The sequence below is a fragment of the Hermetia illucens genome, chromosome 2 (genome assembly GCF_905115235.1).
Source record: "Hermetia illucens chromosome 2, iHerIll2.2.curated.20191125, whole genome shotgun sequence".
Classification (NCBI taxonomy): domain Eukaryota; kingdom Metazoa; phylum Arthropoda; class Insecta; order Diptera; family Stratiomyidae; genus Hermetia; species Hermetia illucens.
Genome location: NC_051850.1, coordinates 165,775,724 through 165,801,730, shown reverse-complemented (window position 1 = coordinate 165,801,730; position 26,007 = coordinate 165,775,724). Strand labels below are relative to the sequence as shown.

The 26,007-nt window shown below is 38.9% G+C and overlaps 1 protein-coding gene across 4 annotated transcripts in view; it reads right to left on the bottom strand.

Moving 5' to 3' along the window:
- Positions 1-231: 231 nt before the first annotated feature.
- The window catches only part of LOC119648398 (ribosomal protein S6 kinase alpha-5), a 75,522-nt gene continuing 49,746 nt past the window's right edge, over positions 232-26,007 (bottom strand). For all 4 annotated transcript variants that reach the window (XM_038050139.1, XM_038050142.1, XM_038050141.1 and 1 more), the window contains exons 3-10: positions 14,513-14,581; positions 14,290-14,423; positions 5,411-5,495; positions 5,078-5,347; positions 4,776-5,015; positions 4,495-4,707; positions 4,305-4,423; positions 232-4,246 (exon numbers count right to left, since the gene is read on the bottom strand). In XM_038050139.1, the coding sequence (XP_037906067.1) occupies positions 2,393-4,246; positions 4,305-4,423; positions 4,495-4,707; positions 4,776-5,015; positions 5,078-5,347; positions 5,411-5,495; positions 14,290-14,423; positions 14,513-14,581 (2,984 nt within the window). In that variant the 3' untranslated portion in view covers positions 232-2,392. The remainder of the gene's footprint in view (positions 4,247-4,304; positions 4,424-4,494; positions 4,708-4,775; positions 5,016-5,077; positions 5,348-5,410; positions 5,496-14,289; positions 14,424-14,512; positions 14,582-26,007) is intronic.

Here is a 26,007-nt window from a genome sequence, read left to right as displayed (position 1 = left end):
AGGCCGTCGTTATCAGGTTCATAATTGATGCCGGCCAAGTTCGAAGTTGAGTTTATATGAAATCGCTACACAAGATAACTTCGAAACAATTTGCGAAATGAGCAAGTTAGTAAATAAATAAGGGAAGAGAACCTAAAACTCGCCCTTGCTGCATGGAACTAGTGATACGTTCAGATTCAACGCAATCCACGTCAATAGCCAATTTTGGTCGCATAATAAAATTACACTTTGTTCTTTTTGATTTTTCATTAAACAATTTATTTTCTTCTTTGTTCTCCTCATTCTTATAATAATGTTATCATAATATTAATAATAAATATTTCAAACTACTTCTCTCATCAAGGCATGTATTTTATATGTGTGAAACCATCAATTCTATCTTTTTTCTCAGTTTTTTTTTTTACAGATTCAGTGTAAATAACTAAACAAGTTGTCTCACTTTTGATCATTTGTAAATTGGTAGTGTTGATATAGTTAAATAAAAGCAACAAAGAAACAGCAAAACTTCAAAAAAATATGATATAATAAGAACAATGAATTTTGTAATCCATTCCACATTGGATATAAATATATAGCGTTTATCACCTATAGTTTCATTTCGTTTTAAATAAATTAACAATATTTCAACTTACTCTTTCGTTATTTATTCTTATTTGCCGCTTTCATTATCCTAACGAGAAATTAAAAGAATGAACAATATCCAAAGGATGAAACGCTTAATAGGAAATAGATGTAGGTAATAAGTTTCTTGATTAGTTCGCAAGTGCTGCTGAAGAATTAAATTTTTAATTAAAACATATTTACGTGTCTATATCTCTGTTCTGACTATAAAAATATTTTTGGCTTTTTTTCCAATTTTTCTCTTCTATATGACTACCGTCTAATAAAATTTCCATAAGGTTATACATAATTTAACTCTTATCTAAAATATTTTCTGACTCCCTTAAATTACATTCACTTCTACCTAATCTAATGTTGATTCTCGTATCAGTGTTGACCCAGGTAAATGTTTTGTCTTCATAATGTTAATGCGCCGGTCGAATTTATCTTTGAAATGCACTTGAATTTCATTCTTCTTGTCATTAGATTGGAAGAAGCCTAGAGTGTAGAATTGGTGATGGTGATATTATGTGAAATTGGACCCTACGAGAGCTTCGAGTTCCAAGTTGCGGCTCCTTAATATTGTAAACTCCCAGCTTTCACTTAATTATTATTGCCGACTTTATAGCTTTTATTCCTTTTGAGTATCACATGCTAGGATTTATCAGCTATTGAGCGAAATTAGAATAACTTTGTCAGCAGCTTTGTACAACCAAACTGGAACCTCTTTCGAATGCCTTAAGTACAAATTGCAACCAGGATTGAGATTTGCGCTTGTTGGCCTTCACGACTAATTTCACGTAGTCGACACTGAACTAAATCATCAATTGTACGAAAAGCAGGTCTGTCTCACATTATGTCAACAAAAGCATGCGAAAAGGGTAACGTGCTGTAAATCTATACTTCACTGAACTCAAAGAAAACTGACTTCATCTATAGTAATCTAAGCGGATCCATTTGGTATTTTGTGGTTGACTAATTAAACATTGCAGAATTATTAGGTTTCTGTTAGATCCTGGATAATCAAAAGCTGCGAAAGTAACGTTTGAATGATGGCCGGGCACTCATGTAAACCAAGCGAGATATGATAGTGACAAGAACGGGACAGAAACCACTCCCTTCTAGAGGACCAATTAGATAAGCAACATTGAGATTCCGCTGCATATGAGCCCTTACTCCACAAAGAAGTCAATTTTCCAATATTTTTAAAAGTTACTATTCAAACACTTTCTACTTCTTCGTTGTTTCCTTTGAAATCAGCGCCGTTTTCCCATGCGCAACCTAATGCCATAACAAAACTAATCAGAGACCAGCTCTCCATTCCCATCCCAATCCGAAACCTGAACAGAAGTCGCACAATTCCGAGATAAAGAAATTCAAACAGATATTTGCTGGTAGGATCCTCCTTAGCAATGATATAAATAACCTTAAATTTTATGAGGATACAGATTTTTGTCTTTATGGAGGAATAAATACAAAAACGTTTATTTCACTAAACTTAAAAACATGAGCTAAAAATAAAATCAACAAAAAAAATGATTGCCTCCGAATAATAATAATAATCAATATAATACGACTCAAAACAAAATAGACACTTCATGTTATTGTAGTAATGAGAAAAATTACAATAATCGTATTCAATTGATATTCTATGTAAAATTAACTCCAAATTCTTTCCTATCATCCAGCAACCATAAATATGACAATGTACATAAACACTTTTAGCACATGGCCTACATAGTAGATTCGAAATCTTCACAAAACTCAATCTACCCTTATCAATTACTATTAATCATTGTTGCTTTCGACCGCGACGTTTTGTCAGAGTCTCAGATAATAGATCGAAACGATCGGAGATTGCCTCGCGGCGACCCATTCGCCGTGCAAGTCGTGTCATTGGTCGATCAGGTACTGTTTTAGATGCAGGATTCGACACCTCGGACTTAGTTGGCACGCCCGTTGAGAAATTTACAGCGTTTCCACCGATCGGATTAGAATCTTTCGTTGCGACTCGACTGCGGGTGGTTCGTTGAGAGGTGGTGCATGTCGAGGCAGTTACTCTTTTCGTGTCGGCGGCTTTTTTCCGAAGCGCATCGCGTCGCGTTGACTGAATTTTCTTATTTGGCATTCTTGTATTGGAAATGACGTTACGATCACGTTTCACCACTCGCTTTTTCAGGGCCTTGATTACCAGGTCCAATTGACTTAAAGAGGTTTTACCGTATTTCATTTCGCTAGCACTGAAACCGAAGAAATTCGCTTGGTCGTTATCAAGGCAGGTTTTCGACAGATATCCTTTCACATGCTTATCGCTGAAAGTGAACTGACTCGGATCTGACTTTGGACGTTGTACCATTTCAACACTATGAGCTAGAGACGTTGGCTTATATTCAGGTTTATCCGTAGAGTTCGTCTCACAACTATCTTTGCTTTCGTTGCAACGCTCGATCTGTCCCTTACTGCCTACAAGTTTTCCATTGCCATTATTGTTATCCTGCTCGTCCAGAATTATTTCAGTTGAAGATGAATTTGAGGTAGCTACACTACTGGAACGATTATTTGGATCTGACGCAACGATCCCACTAGAACTCTTACTCCGACCCAGGCCACTTGTGATGCTTTCCGCTCCGTAACTCACAGCTGATGCTGAGCTTGACTTTTTCTGTCGACGACGTTTTGCAAGATTTGCCGCTTCTACGTCTTGTAGCCGGAAGCCTTGCTCGCGGGCCTGAGTGAAGGCGTCAAACGTGTCACGAACTTCATCTGCGACCTGATCGAAACTAACACGGCGATTTGGGCAATACAATGCCGTTGTAGGAACTTTTCTAAACCATTCGTGTTGTAATACTTGATCGATTTTTAATCGATTTCTCGCATCCACCGTAAGCAATCCCTGCACTAAATCCTTAGCTTGACGACTTACAAACTGCCAAGCATTTGACTCTGTGTCGAATGATCCCCGTTTAATCCGCTTAACAATTTCTTCAATGCTGTTGGCATTAGTTCGCGACGAAGCTGTTTCTCTTTTTCTGAAAGGTGCATGCCCACAGAGCATTGTATACAGGATCACTCCTAGCGACCAAATATCACAGGCATCATTGTAACAAGCATTTTCTTCCGAAGTTGTCAAAACTTCCGGCGCCGCATAGTCCAACGTAAAGCAAGGGGGTGACATAATCTGATCGGCTTTACGTTGCCTTGCAAATCCAAAATCAACAATTTTCAATGTTCGCGAACCAGATTCCGTGAATAGGATGTTTTCTGGCTTCAGATCGCGGTGTACGATATTCTGAGCATGCATTGTACTCACAGCTTTAACAATCTGGCAGAAGTAATGTCCTGCTTCATCTTCGGTAAACCGACTTGACTCTCGTATCCTGTCCAGAAGCTCGCCTCCTGAAAGATACTCCATCACAATGTATGTGTTCTCATTGTCTCTCAGAACTTCAATCAGTTTTACAATATTAGGACATCCTTGGCAGATTTTCAATGTCTCGATTTCATAGTCGATTTCTTTCGAGTTTTTCATAATTTTCACAGCATAGCTTTGACGGGTAGTTCGATTAATACACTCCATGCAAACGGAAAACGATCCATGGCCGATTGGCTTCGATACAGGCTCATATTTAGCGAAGAAAGGCGAGTTCTGTAAATCAATCAAGAATTACCCACTGCATTGTATAAATCCCAAGATTACCACTTACCTTATTATAATCAAAGGTTATTTGGTTAAATGATTTATTATCACTATCATTGCTATCGGAGAATGTGTATTCAAAACTGTAGTTTTTGTTAAGATGTCTGCTAGCTACGAACGAGTAGCCTGTAATGTGAAGAAAAAAAACCAAAAAAATAAACAAAAGTCCCAATTTTTTTTTGGAAACACAAAATTACCCCGAAACAATCGATCTGAGTTGGGAGGAACTGCAGCCGGCGAGTCGTTCAATGGAAGCCTAGTAAATTCATCACTAAAATTACTTGTATCCAATTCACTTTCAATTTTAGGTTTAAATGGCGCAGGTATTTGTTTTCTGGATAACTTGGTCCAATCGACCTTTCGGAAGAACGGATGCGATTTGATTTGAGATGCATCGGCTTTACTACCACCTGCGAAATAAATTCAAATACAACTTCAAATGATGCTGGTTACTTTAGTTAAGAAGTTTCGAACTTACCCAGTCGCTTCTTTGGATCCTTGACGAGCAATTTCGAAATGAAATCTTTCACCTCAGACCCTAATTCATCGGGGATAGGCGGTTCCGTTTTCAATATACGTCTCGATATGTCATGTTGAGTATTCCTCTCGTCGACTACGGTAAATGGGGAGGCACCAGTTAATAGCTCATAGGTCAGCACGCCAACCGACCACCAGTCAACAGCTGTATCATGTCCAGCGCTACCACCGCGAACAACCTCTGCAATACAAACCGACCCATTTAAGAATACATACAACTCCTCGCTAAAATTCACAAATTACCTGGTGCCATATACTCCAGAGTGCCGCAAAAACTGTAGGCTCGTTCATTGGACCCATGTAATTCTTTGGATAATCCAAAATCAGTCAATACTATATGCCCATTGGCATCCAATAATATATTCTCTAGCTTAATATCCCTGTAGATTATTCCTAACTTATGTAATTGTTCTAAGGCCAATACAACTTCTGCGATATAAATTCGAACTTCATCTTCCGTGAAATGTTCATTTTTATATAAATGGGTGAACAATTCACCGCCGCTAACGTAATCTGTAAATATAAAACTCGGAAAATTACTTGGGGATCTTATGCAAATTCAAGCGGAATATTTACCCAATACTAAATACAGTCTGGTCTCGGTCTGAAAGGCGTAATGCATTCCAACAAGGAAGGGACTCTGGCGTATAGCCTCTAACACCTGGAATGAGATAATCAGAAGAATTGTAAATTGTTGTTTAAATCAATGAGTCTGTTCAAAGTGAAAGTTCAAAATTGATGTAATGAAAAACAATGCGGAAGGATTGTTAGGTGTTGTGACTAAAAAATGAATTTTTTAACATAGAAGATGCACGCCCTCTCTCGCGCAGGGATTGCTGAAGGGATAAAAGACTGGGGTGTTTTCACTTTTGTTTTTGCTTAAATAATAAAAGATGTCATGTACAACTGAGGTTGAACAATTGACGTAGCCTGACCGAATATTTTTTTGTCAGTTATTGGAGCAACAAGAGTCGAACGTGTGCCACTTGCTTGAGCAGATTGACACCATTGTTTCGGCTATGATAGGGTGTCACTCGGTCGGCAAAAAAATTTAGCAAATTAAACTATGCTGCAGAACAAAGTAAAACATTTAGCAATGATTCTGTCAACGTTCGAAAACAACGCAGTTGAGTTCAATGTTCTAAAAGTGAACATTCACTTTGGGCCATTGCAGCCAGCATCAACTCCCCACATCCACTATTGTATTGAACCAACTACAAGGGTGAAGCGTCAAAAACGCTCAATATTTACTTAGAGTGCCAACAAAAGCTCTAATTAAGGGGGTTTTTTGAACAAGGCTTCACCAAGATTCACCAATGCTTCGGCGAGCATCTGAATCACCCATAGGAAGTAAACCAAGGTGCGCTGAAAGTATTCAAGAGTTGCAAAGTCAACTGGAGCACAAGGCGGTTGAAGAAGTTATTATATCCTACGAGGACGCTAAAGAGCAAAAGAAGTTTGGACAACAATAACCGCGATAAGTGGGTTGAAAAGAGTACTGCAAAATGCGCCTCTGGAAAGTCTATCCGACAATTCCATGATTTGAATTGATCATCAGCAAATGATATCGTGTAAAAATCGACAATTCGGTGAACTGATAATCAACAAATGGCATCGTGTAAAAAAATGCAGCATTTAAAAACGAATCTTAGAAGCGATAACCGACCTTATCGGATTCAAATCATGAAACTGCTTGGAAGTTTTTGCAAGGCAGGTACAGTTACGCGTGGCTTTTACTGTCGGTCTTCCTTAATAAAGTATTATCGCAGCCATTAAAGTTATCGGGCGTGGCTTCAATGGCAGCTCTTTCATCATTGCTGGATAATAGACAAGAACGTCTTCATGCTTTGAAAAATCTGGGATTTTCGACGAATAGCTGGGATCCCTTACTTTTAGATACACTAATGCAAAAACCGGATAAGACCTTACTCTGTACAAGGAATAGTTGAGAAATCCGAAGCAATTGTAATCGTTGGCGGAATTAGTCCAGTTCTTAGAAACCTAATTTCAGTGACTAGAAAATCTGGGCCGCTGAAATACCAACTCAGCGCGGTCAGTTTAATTTGAACAGTCTGTAAAGAGATGCATCAACTCTTTGGATGCATCGTTTTCATAATATTGGAAACATAAGCTCTGCTTCAACTGCCCGAAAAGGGCCATTTTGCTTCTCCATCTTCATCAAGAATTTATATGAAATCCGCCGGCAACACCACATATTAGTTGATGTCACCTCTCGGGAGAATCATCGTCGATCAACGCAACTCAGCCTCTCGGGAGGAGGAGCATCGTGACCGCTGTTAACAATGATAACATCAAGCAAAAGAGTTACGTGTTCCTCAGCACGCTGTTGGTTAACTTGAAAGAACAGAATAGAAATGCAATTAGCTACCAAGCGGTTTTACATTCCGGCGCTCAAATGAATATAGTAGGAAAATGACTGTTGCGGAAATTACACATCCACGTGATCAATAATTCGAAGCCAATGCGGATGCAAGAAGTAAATCATTCAGATTTGGAGATGCATTAAAGGGTGAGCCTACACAATGACGAAATCTATGAGTAATACCATGTCCGTCCGGTTGTGGATAAAATCCGGCTCAATAGATTACGGTGGGGTCACTTAATCCGTATGGATGAGGATGATCCCACCCAGAAAGTCTATAAGGGCAATATCTATGGTAGAAGAAGAAGACGAGGCAGCCCCTATCTGAGATGGAACGATGGCGCAGGCCAAGTCGCCAGACAGCTTTTAGGGATATAGAATTGGTGGACCTCGGCGCAAAACCTCCTCATCAATAGCACCTTCGCCCGAAGTTTAAGGATCTATTACATGACTGGGAGCTTCTTCCCAAAAATTGTTCTCATAAAGCTGTATGTTTGCTAGGCTATTGATTAGGAAATTCCTTATCGAAAAAATGATTATGGAATTGATATCTTACGATACGCCCGAAGTAGTGCAGAGGCAACCTCTCTTTTTTGGGCCATCTCGTGGGCTATGGAAGTTGGTTTAGCTGAGCAAAAATTTAGAGAGACCTGTATATAGGAGGCATTTTTAATCATTTCATAGCTTTTTACTAAATCGGCAGCCAATCCACCCCAGGACGCTCTCAGCCTGAGGATCTAGAGTTCAGGTCTGGTTTAACTTGCTGTGCAAAAACGCCTTGGGTGACCGCCGAGTCTTCAACTACGGTTGTGGACTGCCCGATAAGCATAAGCCCCAATGTCAAAATGGCGTATCCGAAAGCCCAGTAACAAGTTCTTGTTAATAACTTGTTAGCACTGATGAAGGGAACAAGTGGTTCCCGAAATATCGGAATTTGCAAGAATAAATATTCACACCAACGAAAAAGAAACAACAAGTTTTTATTATTACAAATAATTAATCGTTGGAAACACCGCATAATTTCACTCAGATTTGGTATATGTTTTTTAATTATTTTAAGATCCATATGACTGAGGGAGGATTGAAGTTTCCAACAGACCCGATCAATCTCTCCAGCCTGGCTAGCACAAAAGCATGCCGGGACATTTCAGTGGAATTCAATCACTGCACGGGATCCACTTTCGCTTTTACTCCGGGTTTTCGAAGAGTTCCATTCCATGGTTTACGACAGTCAATCCGGATCATCGTTGACCATCCCCAACCATCATAGTCATTACAAAGGTTCGGACTGAAAACATCCGACAAAACAGTAGTCATGGAAACCGAAAATCTCCACGTTGTCCTATTTCTGCCGTTTTAAGTTTCTCTTATTTTCATGAAGCGTGAATTTTCATTAAATAATGAAGATGACTTCATCAGAAGAACGAAAATTTTTAATAAAAACAGAAGTGATCACTTGGCTGAGCTTCTTTGAAAAACATGTTTTCGCAAAGCAAACGAACATATTAAATTTCAAACCAATCAATAGAGTTGATAAAAATCGTATTTTTCCACATGTAAACCAAACGATTTGAGCACGCCTGTCAATGATCAAAATAAGGAAAATTACCTATTGGCGGCATAAAATAAGGAAAATTACTAATAGGCGGCATATCTGATTTTTAGGTATATATAAAATGGCCCTAGTCACTAAATGTAACCAGTTCACGATTATAACTATTATTCAAGACCATCTTAATTTTATACTGATAGAATTTGTTCAATACATGAGAAATCGAAGGTCATTCATAGTAACCACTATATTCTATCGAGTATTGTCTCATTTCAGTGTATTCATTTTGATTACTGAAGATAAAAATTGAAGAAATTTATGGCCCAATCAACTATCAATCTTTTATTATCTATTGATCATGATAGAACAAATGCATTATGAACAATAAACCTTTTGGCATGCATTCTTATCACAAAAATAATGTATGATTAGCATATGAACTCGTAAAATTAATATTCTTGAATATAAAACTTGATATCCATCGATGACACCCTAGGCTATGGTAACATTAAATTAAAAGGAACTTGCAAATGTATGGTTCCAAACGGGCATTCTATTCAATTTTCCCTTACTCTTAGATTCTGTCATAAAATTGATAACATTGACTGAAGAATGGTGCATATATTAAGCATGGGCGTCGATCGTATCTAACTGCTCCTTTTCAAGCAAAGCTAACCTTGACGTTCAAATGTATGCAAGACAACCAAGCTTAAATTTGAGTGATAGGAAATTAGAAACCAAATCCTTATTGAATTTCGTAAGAGAAAAAAGTGACAATAGACAATAAAACGATTCAAAGGAAATCTAAAACCCACGCTATTTCTTAGAGTGTGCTAAATTCATCCCAATAACTCGGCTGGCAGATTAGTGGTAATATAGCGACTCATAAAATTGATCACGCTCGAATTAATTACACTTTTTATTCAATCTTATAGCTTAAATGGGCACAAATCTACAAATCGTAGTTTACAATTTTGTCGTCTAGTGTTTGAATTTCTGTTTTCAACATATTCGTGTTCGTGAGAACGTCAGAACCAATGGTGTATTGATTATGGTTTGTAAGGCAAATGGTTGCGTGATCAATTTTTGGAGTTCCCCGCGTGGGGTAAAGACATGTGGATAACAGCTTTGTGGAAAGGTGTCAAATTAAAAATATTACATTTTTATAAATGTAAGACATACAAATAAAATCCAAAATTAATCATCAACGTGCTTGGTATCGCCGGAAGAAGACATGGGAAAAAAGAATAGGACCTTAAGCGTCAACATTCGATTTCAATGCAAGTAGGAGTTTTTGTTTGCATAGTAAGCAAAATCCGAATTTGCCTGTAAAAAATAAGGTAGGCTGCAAGTGCATTCTTAGAGAACTCCAGCTTCGAAGGGGTAAAAATCAAAACGCAGTAGTAACACTTCACAGCCTTCAACACACCGACAAATGGAAATTTCCTCGGAAACTGTTCGGTGAACATTGCGAAACACTAGGCTTGGAGGACGCGTGAAGCTAAGAAACCCCGAGCTAATCGAAAAGCAAAAGAAACTGAGAGCCATGGAAGAAAAGTACAACTGCACCATACAAAGCTCGCACTGAAGAGAAGGAGACACAATTATGGTATGAAATCGTATGACAAAAAACGGAACTGAGAGGTTAGAGAAGGGGCATGACAGCATTAAGATACTACCGGATGATTCTTTTGGCACCATGGAAAATTTAAGAGTTAATGCTTTAGACATTTTCTTTCAACAGGACAATAATCAGAAGCACACAGCAAAGTCAACCTCTGGACTGCTTTAAAACGGCCGGTCGGATGCAAGTCGAGGACACTAATCGCATTGTGGCCAATGAGTAGAATGTAATACCGCAAGAAACTTATAAAAACCTAGTTTGCAGTATGACTAAGAGAAGCCGTACCGGATGTAGAAGCTCTCATTTACATAGTCGTGTAAAGTTACAAAATAGATCACGTTGGAGTATTACAAAATTATTTAACTTTTTTTTTGACTGAAAGACTTTAATTAAATTATGTTCCTGCTTTTGTTCCTTTCTAGTTAGTAGTTCGAATTAAACAAATGTTTTAACAAAATATCAATGTTTTCAGTAACAGATCGCATTTACAACGTGATCAAGTGATCAACGCTCTCAAAATGCAGGTTGGCTATCGTTACAAATTGCGATGCGATTGCCCTCCAACCCCTCATCAATCATCCAGGTCCCAGCCCTTAGTATCGCATACACTTCAACCTAAAAACCCGTTGCATATTGTCCTAAGAGAAAAGCCTATTTCTCGTTTTTGAGCCATCGGTGTAGAAGACGTCAGTATACCCCGACATGCATTCTTCTGGTTTCTAATTATAATCAACGACATCCTGTTTAAGGGGACACTTCTCATAAATTGAATACATTTTCAATCATGGCAAAGCAACAGCACGCACAAAGATATCGATATGATAATTAAAAATGCCAAAAATACCCTTCCATGCGTCCGCGTTCTTGGAAATCTGGGATATTCTCAAGCAGGAATTCAGAGCCGTTAAAAGGGATTTTTGGTAAATGGTTCACTGCCTGACAAGAAATTCGGCTAACCCAAGACCGAAAAATCAATCATCAGCCCCGATAATTGCTCGGTGGAGCTGCAAAACTCACTAAATTTATTTCGAATGTTGTTAATGCGAAAAACAGATGCCACCACCGGTGCTCTCCGTGGCGTATTAGGACACGCCACGGGGCCGATTCAAAAGAGTTGAACCACTTTACACGGAGTAATAGTGGTCGTGTGGGGTAGTAGCGCAGCAGGATTAACAACATTCGAAATTCATTTCGAATGTTGTTAATGCGACAGATAGATGCCACCACCGGTGCTCTCCATGGCGTATTAGAACTCGCCACGAGACCGATTCAAAACAATAGCACTACTTCACACGGAATAATAGTGGTCGTGTGGAGTAGGCCTTGTCAACTGAATTGACATTTTAAAAAATTGTATAAATAATTGAATAGTGGTCGCTTAAATTTTATTAATTCACGGAGTAATTCCTTTTAAACTATTTGATCTGACGCTTGATTTTATAAAAGTTTATTGTATCCGTAATTTTACTGTTAAGAAGCGAGGCGTATTTAACACCACAGTTAGCTGAAATACAGAAGCTATCTTCATTTTGAACTTTCTCGTATGACGAAATATATGAATTTGAAAGAAGATTTAACTCTACAAGCAATAGGCTTTCAAAAAGAAACTGCATTTTAAAAAGACTTTATACCTCACATCGGACTAGGGCACACATTCCCAAAAAAGATAGGCAGAAACGAAATGATTACGTGGATAGACAAAAAACTACTCCAGTTTCAAGTTTTTTTTGTATCAACCGCATCCAACAAATCACACAGAAACTTCACTTCGACTATCTAGATATTTCCAATACTTAAAGTACGAAAGCTACCCAACATGGTTGAATCAATAGCAAATCATAGTTGCAAATAAATAAAAAACTAGAGCCCCTAAAAACGAGACCTGAATTCCAAAGTGGAATATCTGGATACTTCAATTTTCGCACAGATCATGATTAAATCGAAAGTATCAACGCCAAAAGGCAACAACAAATAACTTTCAACTAGTAGCCCTCGTTACTTAACAAACGCTCCAAATTGAACCTCAAAACAAACAACGTGTGATGCAAAATGTTACTAAAACCAATTTGAATCTATGCAACCCAGATATGGTGTACAAGCATTGGCAACATCTCTACCCATAAATCGAAACAAGATGCCAGTCTCCATGAAGGAGGATCTTGCAGAAGGATCTCGTTAACGAATAACTCGCTCCAAAGTTACCATCATTGCAATAGCTCTTACCACAAATCTCATCTGATTTGACCTAGAGCTCAAAGACTTACCATGGTAAGTTTGCTCTAATATAACGGCAACCAGATACGAAAAAAACTGAAAAATATACACTGATGTCATCAATTTTCCGACAGCATTCCTACAACAATGTCTAGTTAATGTGGCTACGCCCCCTTATAAACTGCTTCGCTACACCAAGAATACCGTCAACAGTAATTTCACTCTGGTATCTGGCATTGAGAAAGAAAGTGAAATAAAAAAAAATGAAAAGACTTATATTGGCAAGTCATGTGGAAAGAAACGGCGGCGCTGGCCAAGTGGCGATTGAAGACAAGCGTGGCAAGTGGGTAAAGTAGGTTGCGCGAAAGGCATTTCAAAACAAGTCTTCGGCAACGTAGCACTGACCATTCTGTAACACGAGTCTACCGATGCGAGCAAGATCTAGCATGATGCATACTTTTTTGGCATTAGCGATAGTACAATCTGCAACGTAACGATGGCATAGATGTTTTTGGAATTATGTGATTATATGACAGATTCAAATCGAACTAGTTATGTGGAATGAAGTATGCGTATTGGAGGCAAAAAGAAGGTGAAAGAGCGCTTAAATATATTTCAGCACAATTGTTGGATCGTGAGGTAAAGCATGGAGGGACCATAGATTCAATGTTATATCAGTCCGCGTTTTGAAAGTTTTGTAATTGCTTCTATTAAGTAAATACTGGCCACGTTTTCTGATACCGCAATCACTTATTATGAACAAATAGAAAAATTAAAGAAAACTTCCATTTATGGCGAAAATTTCTATTGATAGATTGAGATAGTTGAATTTCGGCAACCAACTATCTCCTCCGTCTGTCAATCATTATCACTGATGAACGTTCAACCACATGGACACCTGGCCTGAGTTCAAAATTTAAATTAATGTGCGTTTGTATTAACCCTACTCTTCAGAGCTAGGCAACTACGAAACTTAAGCCTTTCAAGACTTTTCAATCTATTGCGAAAATCAAAATTGACGCAACCCTCTTGCACAAATAACGCCAAATCTGACCAATTTTCAATAGGATTTTTGGAAGTACATAAGCCTCAATAAAAAAATACTAGGAATTGAATTTGGAAAAGCAATAGACCGGGCGACAGGAGAAAAACTTTCTTCGCAAAACAATATCTAACAATGCTATCTTTTCTCAATAGATTGTATCTTCTCAGTCTATCTCACTCCAAACTGTCTCATCTCACTCTTTCTCGTGGGCTGGCACTACGATGCGCCGAATGCTTACTGGAATCCCACAACCTAACGAGAATAACGGGAGTTGAATAACTGAATCACGTTTCAGAACTTATAGCAAAAGATAGGAATGTCTGCATATACATGCACATGAATTCCAAGCAGCGTCCAAGTGTGCTGCGTGTCTTCCTGTTTTAGCATTCTTCTTCTCTTCATTATTTACTTCCATGACCCTTCTAGCATAAAATCTCTCGAAACTGTGGGCATGGCATGTTACGGTAACTGGGTACTTTCATGCTTCTACAGTAAAAGTTGTTCCAGTCTCATTGTGTTTTGGGGATACTGGTAGGGGAGCAACCTTCTTTTAAGAATCCGCGAATTATACGGTATTTGGAAACTGAAACATATAAGATACCTGAGAGTTTTTTAAGTGCATGAATACTGAACTTACCTGTCTTTCTGTGCGTGTATGCTCTGCTGTCTTCTTCTTTTGCACAATTGTTGCTTTCTTTAACACTTTCATTGCATAAAGCTTCCCATGATCGCTTCCACCTTTTTTGCGTACTAGATAGACTTTACCGTATGCTGAAATTATAGTTTCTTGTTAGAACTGATCTTTCACTCGTTTGTTGGTTGTGAAATTAATGATCGTTTAGATAAATGCTGTAACTTACCGCCTGTTCCAAGTACTTTAAGTGGGTCAAAGTGTGTCATGTCGACTTTTTCTTCATTAGCGAGTTGAACTAGAATGAAAAATTATAGATTGAGGGCTGTTATTTACTGAATCTCGAAGAATAATAAAAATAATAGTTTTTTCGATATTTCTAAAATTTATATGCGACTTGAAAGGGCAATAAAGATTTTAATAGAAACGAACATTGGTTGTTTTTCCAGCAATCAAATAAATTATTCATTGGTATTCAATCAAGTCGACTCACATCCCGCAGTGGGATAAACAATAGAAAACCGTCGTGTGGTGAACAAACGTAGGCGGTGTCATGGCATAAATTGCAACCCATCTTTTTCTTGTTCAGCCTTTGTCCCGTTCACAAAAGGGGTCATCTTTTCTTGATCGGTTGCCCCATTTTGCTCTGTCAAAGGCTTGTTCTGGATGCAGTCGTGGGGCTTTCAAATTAATATCCAGCGTATCAAGCCATTGTTATTTAGGCCGGCCTTTTCCCATCGACTTGTTCAGAACAATCTTGGCAAGTGAATTCTCGTTAGCGTGACGTACGTAACCTTACCATCAAACACTCTCCCAATTTTTCGATTGATCGCGGATATCCTCATTTCAGACGTAATCATATCTTCGTCTCCGTCTTTACCGTGAGACGTCGCTCATTGTCTTTTATAGTCGACCAACACTCAGAACTATAGGTGACAGAGCGTACGACACTAAGGTAAATTTCCCATTCGACACGTTCGTTGATACGTCAATTACAAAGAACGCTAGGAAAACATCAACTGCATAGAGCGGGCTATAGGGCGCTGGACGTTGGATATCCTGTTTGACAACGTCCGTTGTTATAGACATATTTCATTTTCTTGTACTTGTACTAATTTACGTGCTTCCTGACGCCATCCATGTGTCAAGAACCTTTGCTCATTTCGTCTCGACTGAGGTGAGCGCCCTAACATTTTCCTGAGGTTTTGAACATCTCAACATCATCATTTTTGTTTTTAACAACATTTAATGCATTTTCTTAGTCAGCCTGTCGCAAATCCTGCCACCAAAAGAGGTAAATTTCACCCTCCCCCCCATATGCAATAATAAATTTTAGTAGACCAGTTGCAATGGAAAGCCCACCCTCTCAGAATGCGCCTCACGTTTTATTTCAAGAATAACCTTTAATTTCATTTGATCTATCCTTTTAGTAGGAGGTCGAATGGTAAAAGTTCGCCATCATCGATAATCTTATTAACAACAAAGGAAAGAAAACCCAAAGCTATAAAACAGAAAGGCAAATGAGGAACTTCGGGAAAAGTTCCAAGGGCTAGAGAAACTAAATTAACCTTTTTCTCTCCCAAATTGATGAGCTTCGATCGTTTTCCAGCTGTTTCCTCAAAAGAAAGCTCAAGTTAGTTTACTCCAGGCGAAGTCCAGCCGCTCCGCCAGGATAGGATTGCACAGTTGGGGAAAAACTGGCTGCAAAGACTAACTGAATCATGCAAAAAAGAAGAGCTTATTATTATCCAAAACCAAGTGAAAACTAATAAACGCAACAGAAGTGAAAGTACCAATTAATACCAACGGAGTTGATGAAAACCGCTAAAAGTAACAAGCAATACACACTGAAGTCGCAGAGAAGGAATGATGAAGGGTGAACATAGAAAAAATCCAATGGTTCACGTACGAAAATTAAAACAATAGATAATAGAATAGAATAGAATAGAGTTTGAAAATTCAATAAAAAATAAATTAGAGTAGTGGAAAAGGATTGAAAATTGTAGATGTAGGGAAAAAATAAGCAAAAATCTACCGAAAAGGAAGAAACTGTTCACGTTTCACAAACGTGAAAATTTACATCCTACAGCATCCTTAAATATGAAGATTAAAATGGAAACAGATGCCAAGAATTCAACCACACGCAAAGGTATTGTGATCGAAATCCAAACTGCTTCAAACATGCTGATGACCGTAAATCATTGAAAGTTATCAAGAACAAAACTTCTCCGTCAAATCGTGTGAATTATATGGGGCGACATCTAGCCAGTTAAGAGCTTGAGGCGTATGTATCAATCCAAAACTACTCTTTGTCCAAGCAAACACGGGAGAGATCTTATTTTTAAAAAATCCTCAACTACCCGCGCACAACTCATTTACCACAACTTATAAGAATTATGGCTCGGATAGCTCAGTGGTTAGAGCACTAGGCTGTACTATACTGTACTGAAGGTCGCAGTTTAAATCTCCTGGTAGCAGTGGGGTTTGTATCGTGACTTGACGTCGGATACCAGTCGACTCAGTTGAGTCAAAACAGGGTAATCACGGGTGAGCGCGATACGGACCACATTGCCTTCTACATCCTGTAATCCTGTAATATACCGTTGCGGTCTTGAATGAAAAAAGTGCTCTAACTTTAAGGCCCTGATCCAATTCAAAGACGTTTATCAAACATTCGTTGACTTCAAGAAGAATTAGGGCTGAATGCTGAAATGTATTGTATAAAGTAATGTTTGATCAGTATCAATAATTATTTAACAGATGGATCGGGTTAAAGCAAGGAGGCGCGCTAGCACCTCTACTGTTTAACCGGATACTGGAAGGTTGTTATAGTCCTGCAAAATAAACGTATATCCGGACGATATAAAATTCATGGTGAGATCTTTCACATGAACTAAGGAAATTTTTATAAACCTCGACAAAACCGCAAAGGGTTCACAACCAAATATTGAACTTTTCTTTGTTAATACTTTAATACCTAAGCATTACTTCGTTTGGTTTATTGTTGAACGAAATATTGTACTGCTGCCATTATTATACCTTATATTGTGCTCGATCAGTGTGCTGCCGATAATAAGGTGATGAAAGTTGCAGCAGTTAACAAACGTTTTACCGTTTTTGTTACTGTCATCAACACCATGCCGCCATTGCATGCCCGACCAAGGTGCTGCCAAAGCCTACCTTTCCATTCAAACCACCCATCACGATCATAATGCCATTTATGGGAAGCCTCTCCTCGTTAGTTTTATAATTTTAACATTGCTTGATTAATAAATTTTGCTAAAGTCATTGCTCAATCAATTGCAATTAGTTTGAAGTTTCGAAGTTTGTCATCGAATATTACATCTAGGTATTGAAAGAAGGGAAGTAGTGAAAGGGGTTGTCTACCAAAAAAGTAGAAAAAGGATTTAAGCGAAGAGCACATCTAATGGCATTTGCTGCTATCTGGTACCGGCTTGTTAACCGAGCACCAACGGAACAAAGTATCAAAGTTGGACTGCAAGAGAGCACAATCCAGTGGAGCGAAACAGAGCAAATAATTTAAGGTCGTCCGCGTAAAGCGATCACGGATAGATGAGGAAGTAGGTGAGGTCATTGAATAAAAACAGGAATAGTATGGGACAAGTATAGAGCAATGGTGAACACCAGAGAGGAAAAAAAAGACGTATCGTGCATTAAAGCATTTAGCAACGAAGTTGGTAAAGACCAGAAAGTTTGAAGCAGTAGTTTGATGTTTCAAGAACCCATGCTGTTCTTTGATAATGAGCGATCGAAGTGCGTCCGTCAGTCGTTGAGGAATCTCGAGGATTTCGGAGCGGGGGGAAAAAAGATGGAACAATAGTTCCCGGCTAGAGAAGAGTTTCCGCTCTTAAGGACAAGGATGATGAGGGGCCCTTTCCAGAGATTGGGAAAGTAGTGCTTAAATTTGTCACTTCAATTCGATAGTGAAGGCCTATAACAGCTAAGTGTGCAGTAAAATCCCACGAAAATGACAACTTCTACTTTATTTTTTTGTTTTAACTTTGTTAATGATAATAGGATTTCCCTCAAATGTCGTATAATATAGGTCATAGGAGGAGTTTTTAAGTAATCTTCGAAAATATAGTGATATGCTATTACTAACTTTATTTGAGCAGATATTAGTATGGAATGTACTTTGAAGTCCACAGGATTTTTCCCAGATTCTTTGCTTTAGTTTTCTGAGCATGAGCCATGTCTCACTTTGTGGTATTTAAATTTCTAAACCATTCAAGACCAATTTCGTAAAGTACTAGTCAAGACGTCTCATTTGTACCCTGCAGGGCTTACTTGTATGTTATTTAGGATCGGAGCACCATGCCAATGAGTAGTAATCCGAATACAGCTTCGTTCGCAGTTGGCTGTTAAAATTTCAAGTATGACTTCGATAGCATACCTGGGGTAGACTTTGAGTGTTCGTTCCACTTTCTCGTAGAAGGCATTCTAAAATTCTACACTCTCCTCTGTAAGGGCGTAAATGCTAATAAGGCTGATGTTTTGCTCGCAAGCGCAAAGTGCACAGCAGTTTGAAGCGAATAACACCAGCCTGGGGGCCAGGGCTTGGACTAATTGCTTTTCAATTCTATTCTGTAGTAATAACTTAACTTGCCTTATGTGAAGGTTTTTGCTTCACTTTTTTTCCTTTCCTATACATATTGGCTTCACTTTATCACTATACTCTAGTTTTAACCCCTTTGAAGTTCATTTTTTGCCCTTTCACAGTTCAAGAAGATGGCCCTGCTGTTTTTTTATCGTCACTGTATGAGACTGTGACATTTTCGGATAAATTCAAAAGGTTTTTTGTCAAATAGAAACTAGCAGATTTATATTTAATTAGCAACAGGAAATATTGTTGTTTTTTATGAAAAATTTATCGTATCGTATAGAAAAAAAATAATCGTTGGCGAAGTGTGTTAGACCACTTCATTCAAGATAGTAACGGTACACTACACGATAGCCTGTAGGAGGCAATGTGGCCAGCATGGCGCTCACCCGAGATTATTAGCCTGATTTGACTCAGGTTCTCATTCACAGCTGAGTCGACTTGCGTCCGACGTCAAATCACGATGCAAATACCACTGCCACCAGTGAGATTTGAACCGTGACCTTCCGTACGACAGCCTTGTGCTCTAACCACTCAGCTATCTGGACACATAAAAATGGTCAATATTCAGAACTAAAATAAGACCACAAATAACCCCAGATTTAGATAGTTGGTTCTACCATTTACAATATAATTGACAAAAATTATTAATCTACGAAACCAACCGAAGGATTCCTAAAAGAATATCTCATGAAGAAATTAGGTCACGTGTGAAAAAGCCGGAAAAAAAATCGAATAGCAGCTTTGGATGTCAAAGGAATCAATAAATCCACACTCTAATCCTTTGATCTGCGAAATGAAGGTGAAATATCCTCCCTCAATAAATGAGCGGAGAAGGATACAGAAACTATCTGCTCTCTGCTTGTACATTAACAAACTATTATGCATCTACAGCTAGGTGCTGATGGTAGTACCATAGTCGAGTTTATTCCAGGGCCTTTAAGGCCCGGCGCTAGTAATACGCAAGTGCGAAGTATATTATTAACAGCTCTACATGCTCATCTCTAGTGCTTAATTAGTGAGCCTTGATCTATTACAGGAACGTTTTGAAGAGCTCTACATGTTCATCGGAAGGATCTATTTAAGGATGGGGTAATATCAAGAAGGCTCGAGCAATAGTCTATTAGTGGAAAAAAGGATGCGATTTCTTCTAATTACTTCGCACAGATAGTTTCATTATAAAAACAAAAGTATGCACCATGAATTTGCTTGACCATGATCAAGAGCAGCACTAAACATAGCGAAACTTCACACCTGCATCTGAAATTGCACAAACAGTTCAAATGAGGCATGCTTGATTGGGTCAAGGTTGTTGATAAATTTTCTAGATATGAATATTTTGTAGAGCAAATGATGCAATCACTAGTGTTTGCTAACACGTGGACAACAGTGAAAATTGCGAGTGGAAATTATCGTAATTATCCTATGTAAGAAAATAATTGTAGAATGCCAAGGAGTGCGGGAGACATTGATGCGCATTGTAGTGAGTATTTAAGACTAGTGATTTTTTAAACCCTTCTCGATGGGATATTTGACGAAATCAGTACCAGTAGAGAGGTGTCCTATATCCAGTCCCAAAGCCCACTGTCCAAATCAAAAACGTGCTAAACAAGCATAACAAACACACTTGTTCGGTAGACGTATGACCTAGTTTATACGGTTCGCTATTCGCCAAATGACTTTGAAAATTCCGAACTGAACGCTACAGTGCTGAGATGTCTCAAAAGCTCGTGTGCTCATTTCCCATCTATCATACAAAACGTACGCATACTTCAGACATACCTGGGTACGAATACGAAGAAAGCTATGCTTCTGTACATGTCAGACCCCCACAGATAAATCCAATGTGGCTGATCATGCAGTTTTTGCGCAAAACATGTCTACAGTAGGCGACGCAACACCGATAATTACCCGAGGCATACGTCTGGTGTGCCAATATAACCCATACCTGTGCATGTCACAGGTAATGTCTTGTTATCCAGGTACTGAATTCACGGCACTGATCGTGCTGCAATTTCAAGCGGAAATTGTTGGATTGTGCAATGTCGACACTTGATGAATTTTTAAATAAATGTTTTTCTAGGAATGCCCGTAATTGGTGAAAACTGTTTGATAAGAAATGGAAAGGTCAGTCTAAATAATTACATAAGTTTGTATGCAAGGTAAGTGAGTATGTACTCCACTTGTGAGAATCTGTTGTAATGAAAAGCTTACGTAAAGTATGTTTAGATGAAAATCGCATATAACTAGATAATGAGTCCTTCAAAAATGGTTTGGAAGTTCAAAATAAATTCTTCTGTCTAAAGTTGCTTTCTCTTCTACTGCCTCGCAATTTGAACTTGAATTTTCTATGCAAACAAACATTGAATCTGATGTGAAAATTTAATTATCTGGATTTATCGTATTGCGACTTTAGTCAGGTGAGTGTTAAGTTGAGAAATCATTGCATGCATGGATTCGATTATGGTATCAATTACAATGCAAGGTAGAAATTTACTCAGCATTTAGCAATTATAAGTTCAAGGGAAAATTTTGAGCATCTTCCGGAATGTCATGATATTTATACAAGGATTGGTAAAAAAGCCTGTTGACAGCTGTCACCCGTTGGCGGGACGGCAGCACATACTCGAGGAGTCGCTCTTGCCACCAAGCTTCATCGATTGTTTGGTACCATGGAAACCGGGATGGCCCTCTGAGCATATGCTCCAGGAGAAATCTGTTGTTATCTCCAAATCAATCCGTGTCTGAAGAGGCCAATAGGATTATGTCTACACGGCAGGTATTCACGTTAAACCTTCAGATCTTCAAGTTGACAGGTGTCGTTAAAGTTCCTCAAAATATAAGAAACTGGGTGATTCGACCAAATTGCGCAAATTGGTAAGATTGGCACATCAGACGAACTGGAGTCAAAGTCTCTGGAAAAGGCATTCGAAAGTCTTATGTCCTACTCAGTACAGCAAAAAGATCCTGCCACCGTGGTGAAATAAAAATCTCTCTAGCCTCAGGACGTTGACCAGAGAAATCTTCAACATCTGCTACAGTCAAAAATACTGGCAGCCATACAAGGAGCTGCTGATTCAAACGCACTTTCCCGCCAACGAGGAGGACTGTGAGTCAGAACCTTGCTTGGAGGGTTTGCGGCAACCCCCGCTGTGCGAGACTATCAAATCGGTAATTTCTGAGGATAGGATCGCCTGGGCTATAAACAGGTTCTCCGTATACAAATCTCCAGGCCCAGATTGCATAATGCCAGTCATGCTACAGAAGTAGCAGGAAAGGGTTGTGCCGCGGCTTGGCCTTTCTCTAAGTTCCAATATACCTACCTTAAAGGACTATTGCCAGAACATCGAAACCACCAGTGAATTTGCGAAGAAGCATAAGAGCCCATCCTTTCTTAAAATCTTGGAAGGCTCCTGGACCGAATCTTCTAGCGAAACCTTAGAGCTGCTGGTTCAACAGGAGTGCGAAATGGGCTACTGGGGCTCTGCAGTCGTGCCCGGCAGATGCTCTCAATTTACTCCTGCATCTTCTCCCCCTAGACCCCCACATTTAATATGTTGCAGCGTGCAGTACCGTCAGACTACGTGAGTCCGGATGCCGGGCAGCGAAGTCCTACGGCCACAACAACATCCTTGATGAAATGCCTCGGGAAATCTGGGCATCCCCCACAGACTATGCCACACGCAAGCTGAACTTCACGAAAAATTTTGCTGTGGACCTTCCAACCAGGGCAAAGTGGAAGACCGGCGGCGTGTTGCAAGATTATGACACAGTATTCTTTACGGACGGATCAAAAATGGCCTGTGGAGTCAGCGCGGGGATTTTCTCGAATACACATAGTGTATCCAAGTCGTATGGTCTCCCAGGTTTCGCCAATGTATTCCAGGCGGAAGTACTGGCCATATTGGAAGTCTGTCGATGGCTGGAGCGAGATTCGAGCACCAAGCGTAACATAGCCATTCTGACCGACAGTCAAGCAGCCATCAAGGCCTTGTACTCAGCGACGACATTTTTCAGGCTGGTGGGGCAGTGCAGAGACACGCTGAACCGTCTGGGCGGCACGCTCAAAGTCACTCTCCTCTGGGTTCCTGGGCATAGGAACATAGAGAGGAAGGACCGGGCTGGCGATTTGGCCAGGCAACGCTCTGTTCTTGGCAGTCCTTCGGCGAATACAGTCGGTGTTCCGCTGGCGGCTGTCGGGAGATTTCTAGTTGCAGGGTGGGAGAGCTACTTTCTTTCGTGAATGCTACGGGCTGGCTCTGAAAATCCGAGCCGGCTGGACTCTGCCTCCCTGCTCCCATAACAACAGTCACGGTCTTAGGAGTTTGTGGCATCAAAACGGCGCACCAAAGCGCTAATTGGGCTCCTCGGAGTGGCCACTGATACCTACCCCTACCCTACCCTTGACCAAAGAAATAGATGAACCGTAGGATTTGACTCCATATTGTGTATCAACCATAATTAAAACAGTAGATTCAAAACTGGAACCCGAACCCTCCAGGTATAAAAGGGTTTTGTTTGTGTATCTAACGGATGTACGTCCGGGAGCAGTTAATCCACATGGAAAATACAATTCCGATCAACTATAATTCTGTTAATAATAATAGGATTTACTCCAAACTTTCCAGATTATAACTGATACATCACATTTCTTCAACATTTCGCACTCCTTATCGAGTATTCCCCCACAAAATATTCAAAATATGATCAAAAACTATTTGAATAGATAATGGATTGAGCTGTACTTTAAACGTAGAATTTTTGACAATCGTAAGTTCTTTCGACCATGTCGGCTGACCAATTAAAGCCACCTCGGTGGTGCTGCTCTAAATAAACATACTCTGATATCATATTTTCTTGGGATTCCCCTGTTTAAGTGCTCCATTGTTGAATATAATAAATATAACAAAATCCATTCTGTAACAGTGCAGATACCAGACAGAAATACATATCCCTACTTGTCGTCGGTAAAAAATAATCAACAAAGATCTTTTTCTGTTCCCTTTTGATGTTTATGAATTTGCGAGAATGTTACATGTTTAGTTGTTGCATGTTGCTACGGGAGCAAGAACAAAATAAAGCATTGAACCGCGATCTGACACCCATACCCAACGAAGGACTAAGATTACTTCAAGATGTGATAAACATTCAAAGTGCATTTTGGCCAAATTTGACAGGGTTCAGATTGACATTTGAAATTAATGTGATCGCGAATCATTATTGTGAAAAAAAACCGCTCAACCGGCTATCAAAATTGGACAAGTTAAACATAGAACTTGCGCTAACAAAATTTCGACTGGCTTCGAAAGTACCTCGTATCTTTCCCGTACTTTAACTGGGGCTTTCAAGGAAAAACTCTCTGCAATATCGGGTTAAATCATAATTATTCACCGTTTATATTGACAAGATATTTTGAAAATTAATATTTCAAAAAATTTTTTTAACGGCAATGGAAACTAAAATTTGCTTATTACGAATACGATCTATTAATAAGGATATATTATATAATTCTACACCCCCAAATAACAATTGCCGTGATGCAAGTTAGAAAGCTTGTTAAAGTTTGGAAAGTGAAGATAAAAATAAAGCCGAACGTCTCTGAATTTGGCCAAAAAATATATCGTGTTTCGCCACTATAAGGCCTTAGTATAGCTTAAGAAAATAATAACGCCGGACGTGTCTAAATTAGGCCAAGAAGATTACTCAATAAAACCACACCGTGTTTTGCCTCTATAAGGCCCTAGTAAAGCCTTATTTTAAAATGAAAAGGAAATGGGATTTTCTGTCATCCCTGTCCATTTTAAGTGAGATATCTTTTATAGCGTGTTGAAAATTCAATGATAATTTTTCTGCGCTTAACTCATGCCCACATGTTCAGCGTCACATCATCGGGCATTTAATTGCTCAATGGCATATCTAGGATATTACGACCAAAACAGAATAATATAAGAAAACGATAGCCACTATAGTTTTTGAGGAAAATGACTCGCAAAGAGAGACTAAAATTTGTAGTATCTTCTCTTGGTTCATTCATCTAATCTAATCTTTTTAGGCGTTATGAAAAAAAGTTGATCGGATTACATTAATTAGAATTATATTAATTTAAATCTCAAAATTCGCCTTGGAAGATTATGACAATTTTGATAGTGATAAAATATTTGTAATAATAGACATGGATAGTTCCGCATAGTTTAGTACCTATTGTAAAAGCTGTCAAAACTCTTTGTAAAAAAGGTAGGTTTCGTTCTTTCTGCGCCTAAAAGGGGGGGAAAAATTCAAGAATTCGCAAATAATGGCAGATTTGATGCTGAGGGAAATCATCTAAATTCACACGAGGGCGTTGCGGAAAAGACCCAGAATTGTTTGCATTGTAATACTTATTCCACCTCCTCAAAATTCTACATTACCTACAGAGAGTTTTCACCATCGCAACAAAACCACTGTGTCAAAAATTGCTGTGATCTGCCACAGAACAATGCGCTGGAAAAACAGAAGACTGTAGGGTTATTAGGGTACATGGCAGAAAAGGGTCCCGCTCCTTGTAGAATCCTTGTATGAACCAATGATAATATCAAAATTTTGAAACTACCCAATCGTCCAATTCGCTCTTTTGCCCAAAAAATCGAAATGCAGATATAAAAACTTGTACATTCGCGAATTATATACTTGGTTATTCGCAAAAGAAAGAAATGCGTCGCATTTAGTGTGAATCCTCCAGTTGTTTTGAGACTCGAAATGATTTTCCGAGAACAGGGCGACCCCTCTGTGTTTTGACAACCGAATAGCTCAGTTTTTGTCTTGACCTCGGTTAAACAAAACATCAAGGCATATTTTCCCAAACGTAAAAATATAGTAATGCCACTTTCGAGGAAATTAAGTCCCTAGATACGTTACGTGCTGAGGTAAGTATTTCATCTGTCGAGAGAGTTTTTAACAATAACAAGTCGACAACGCGTTCCATTAAAAAACCAAGAATCAATCAGAATGATCTAGAGCTCCCATAAGTGCGAAAAACGTTTCACAAGTACCAAACGAAGCATTAGAAACGACTGACAATATGTTTGACTGTGAGAAATGGCTCAAAAATGTGTGCCCATCAGTCT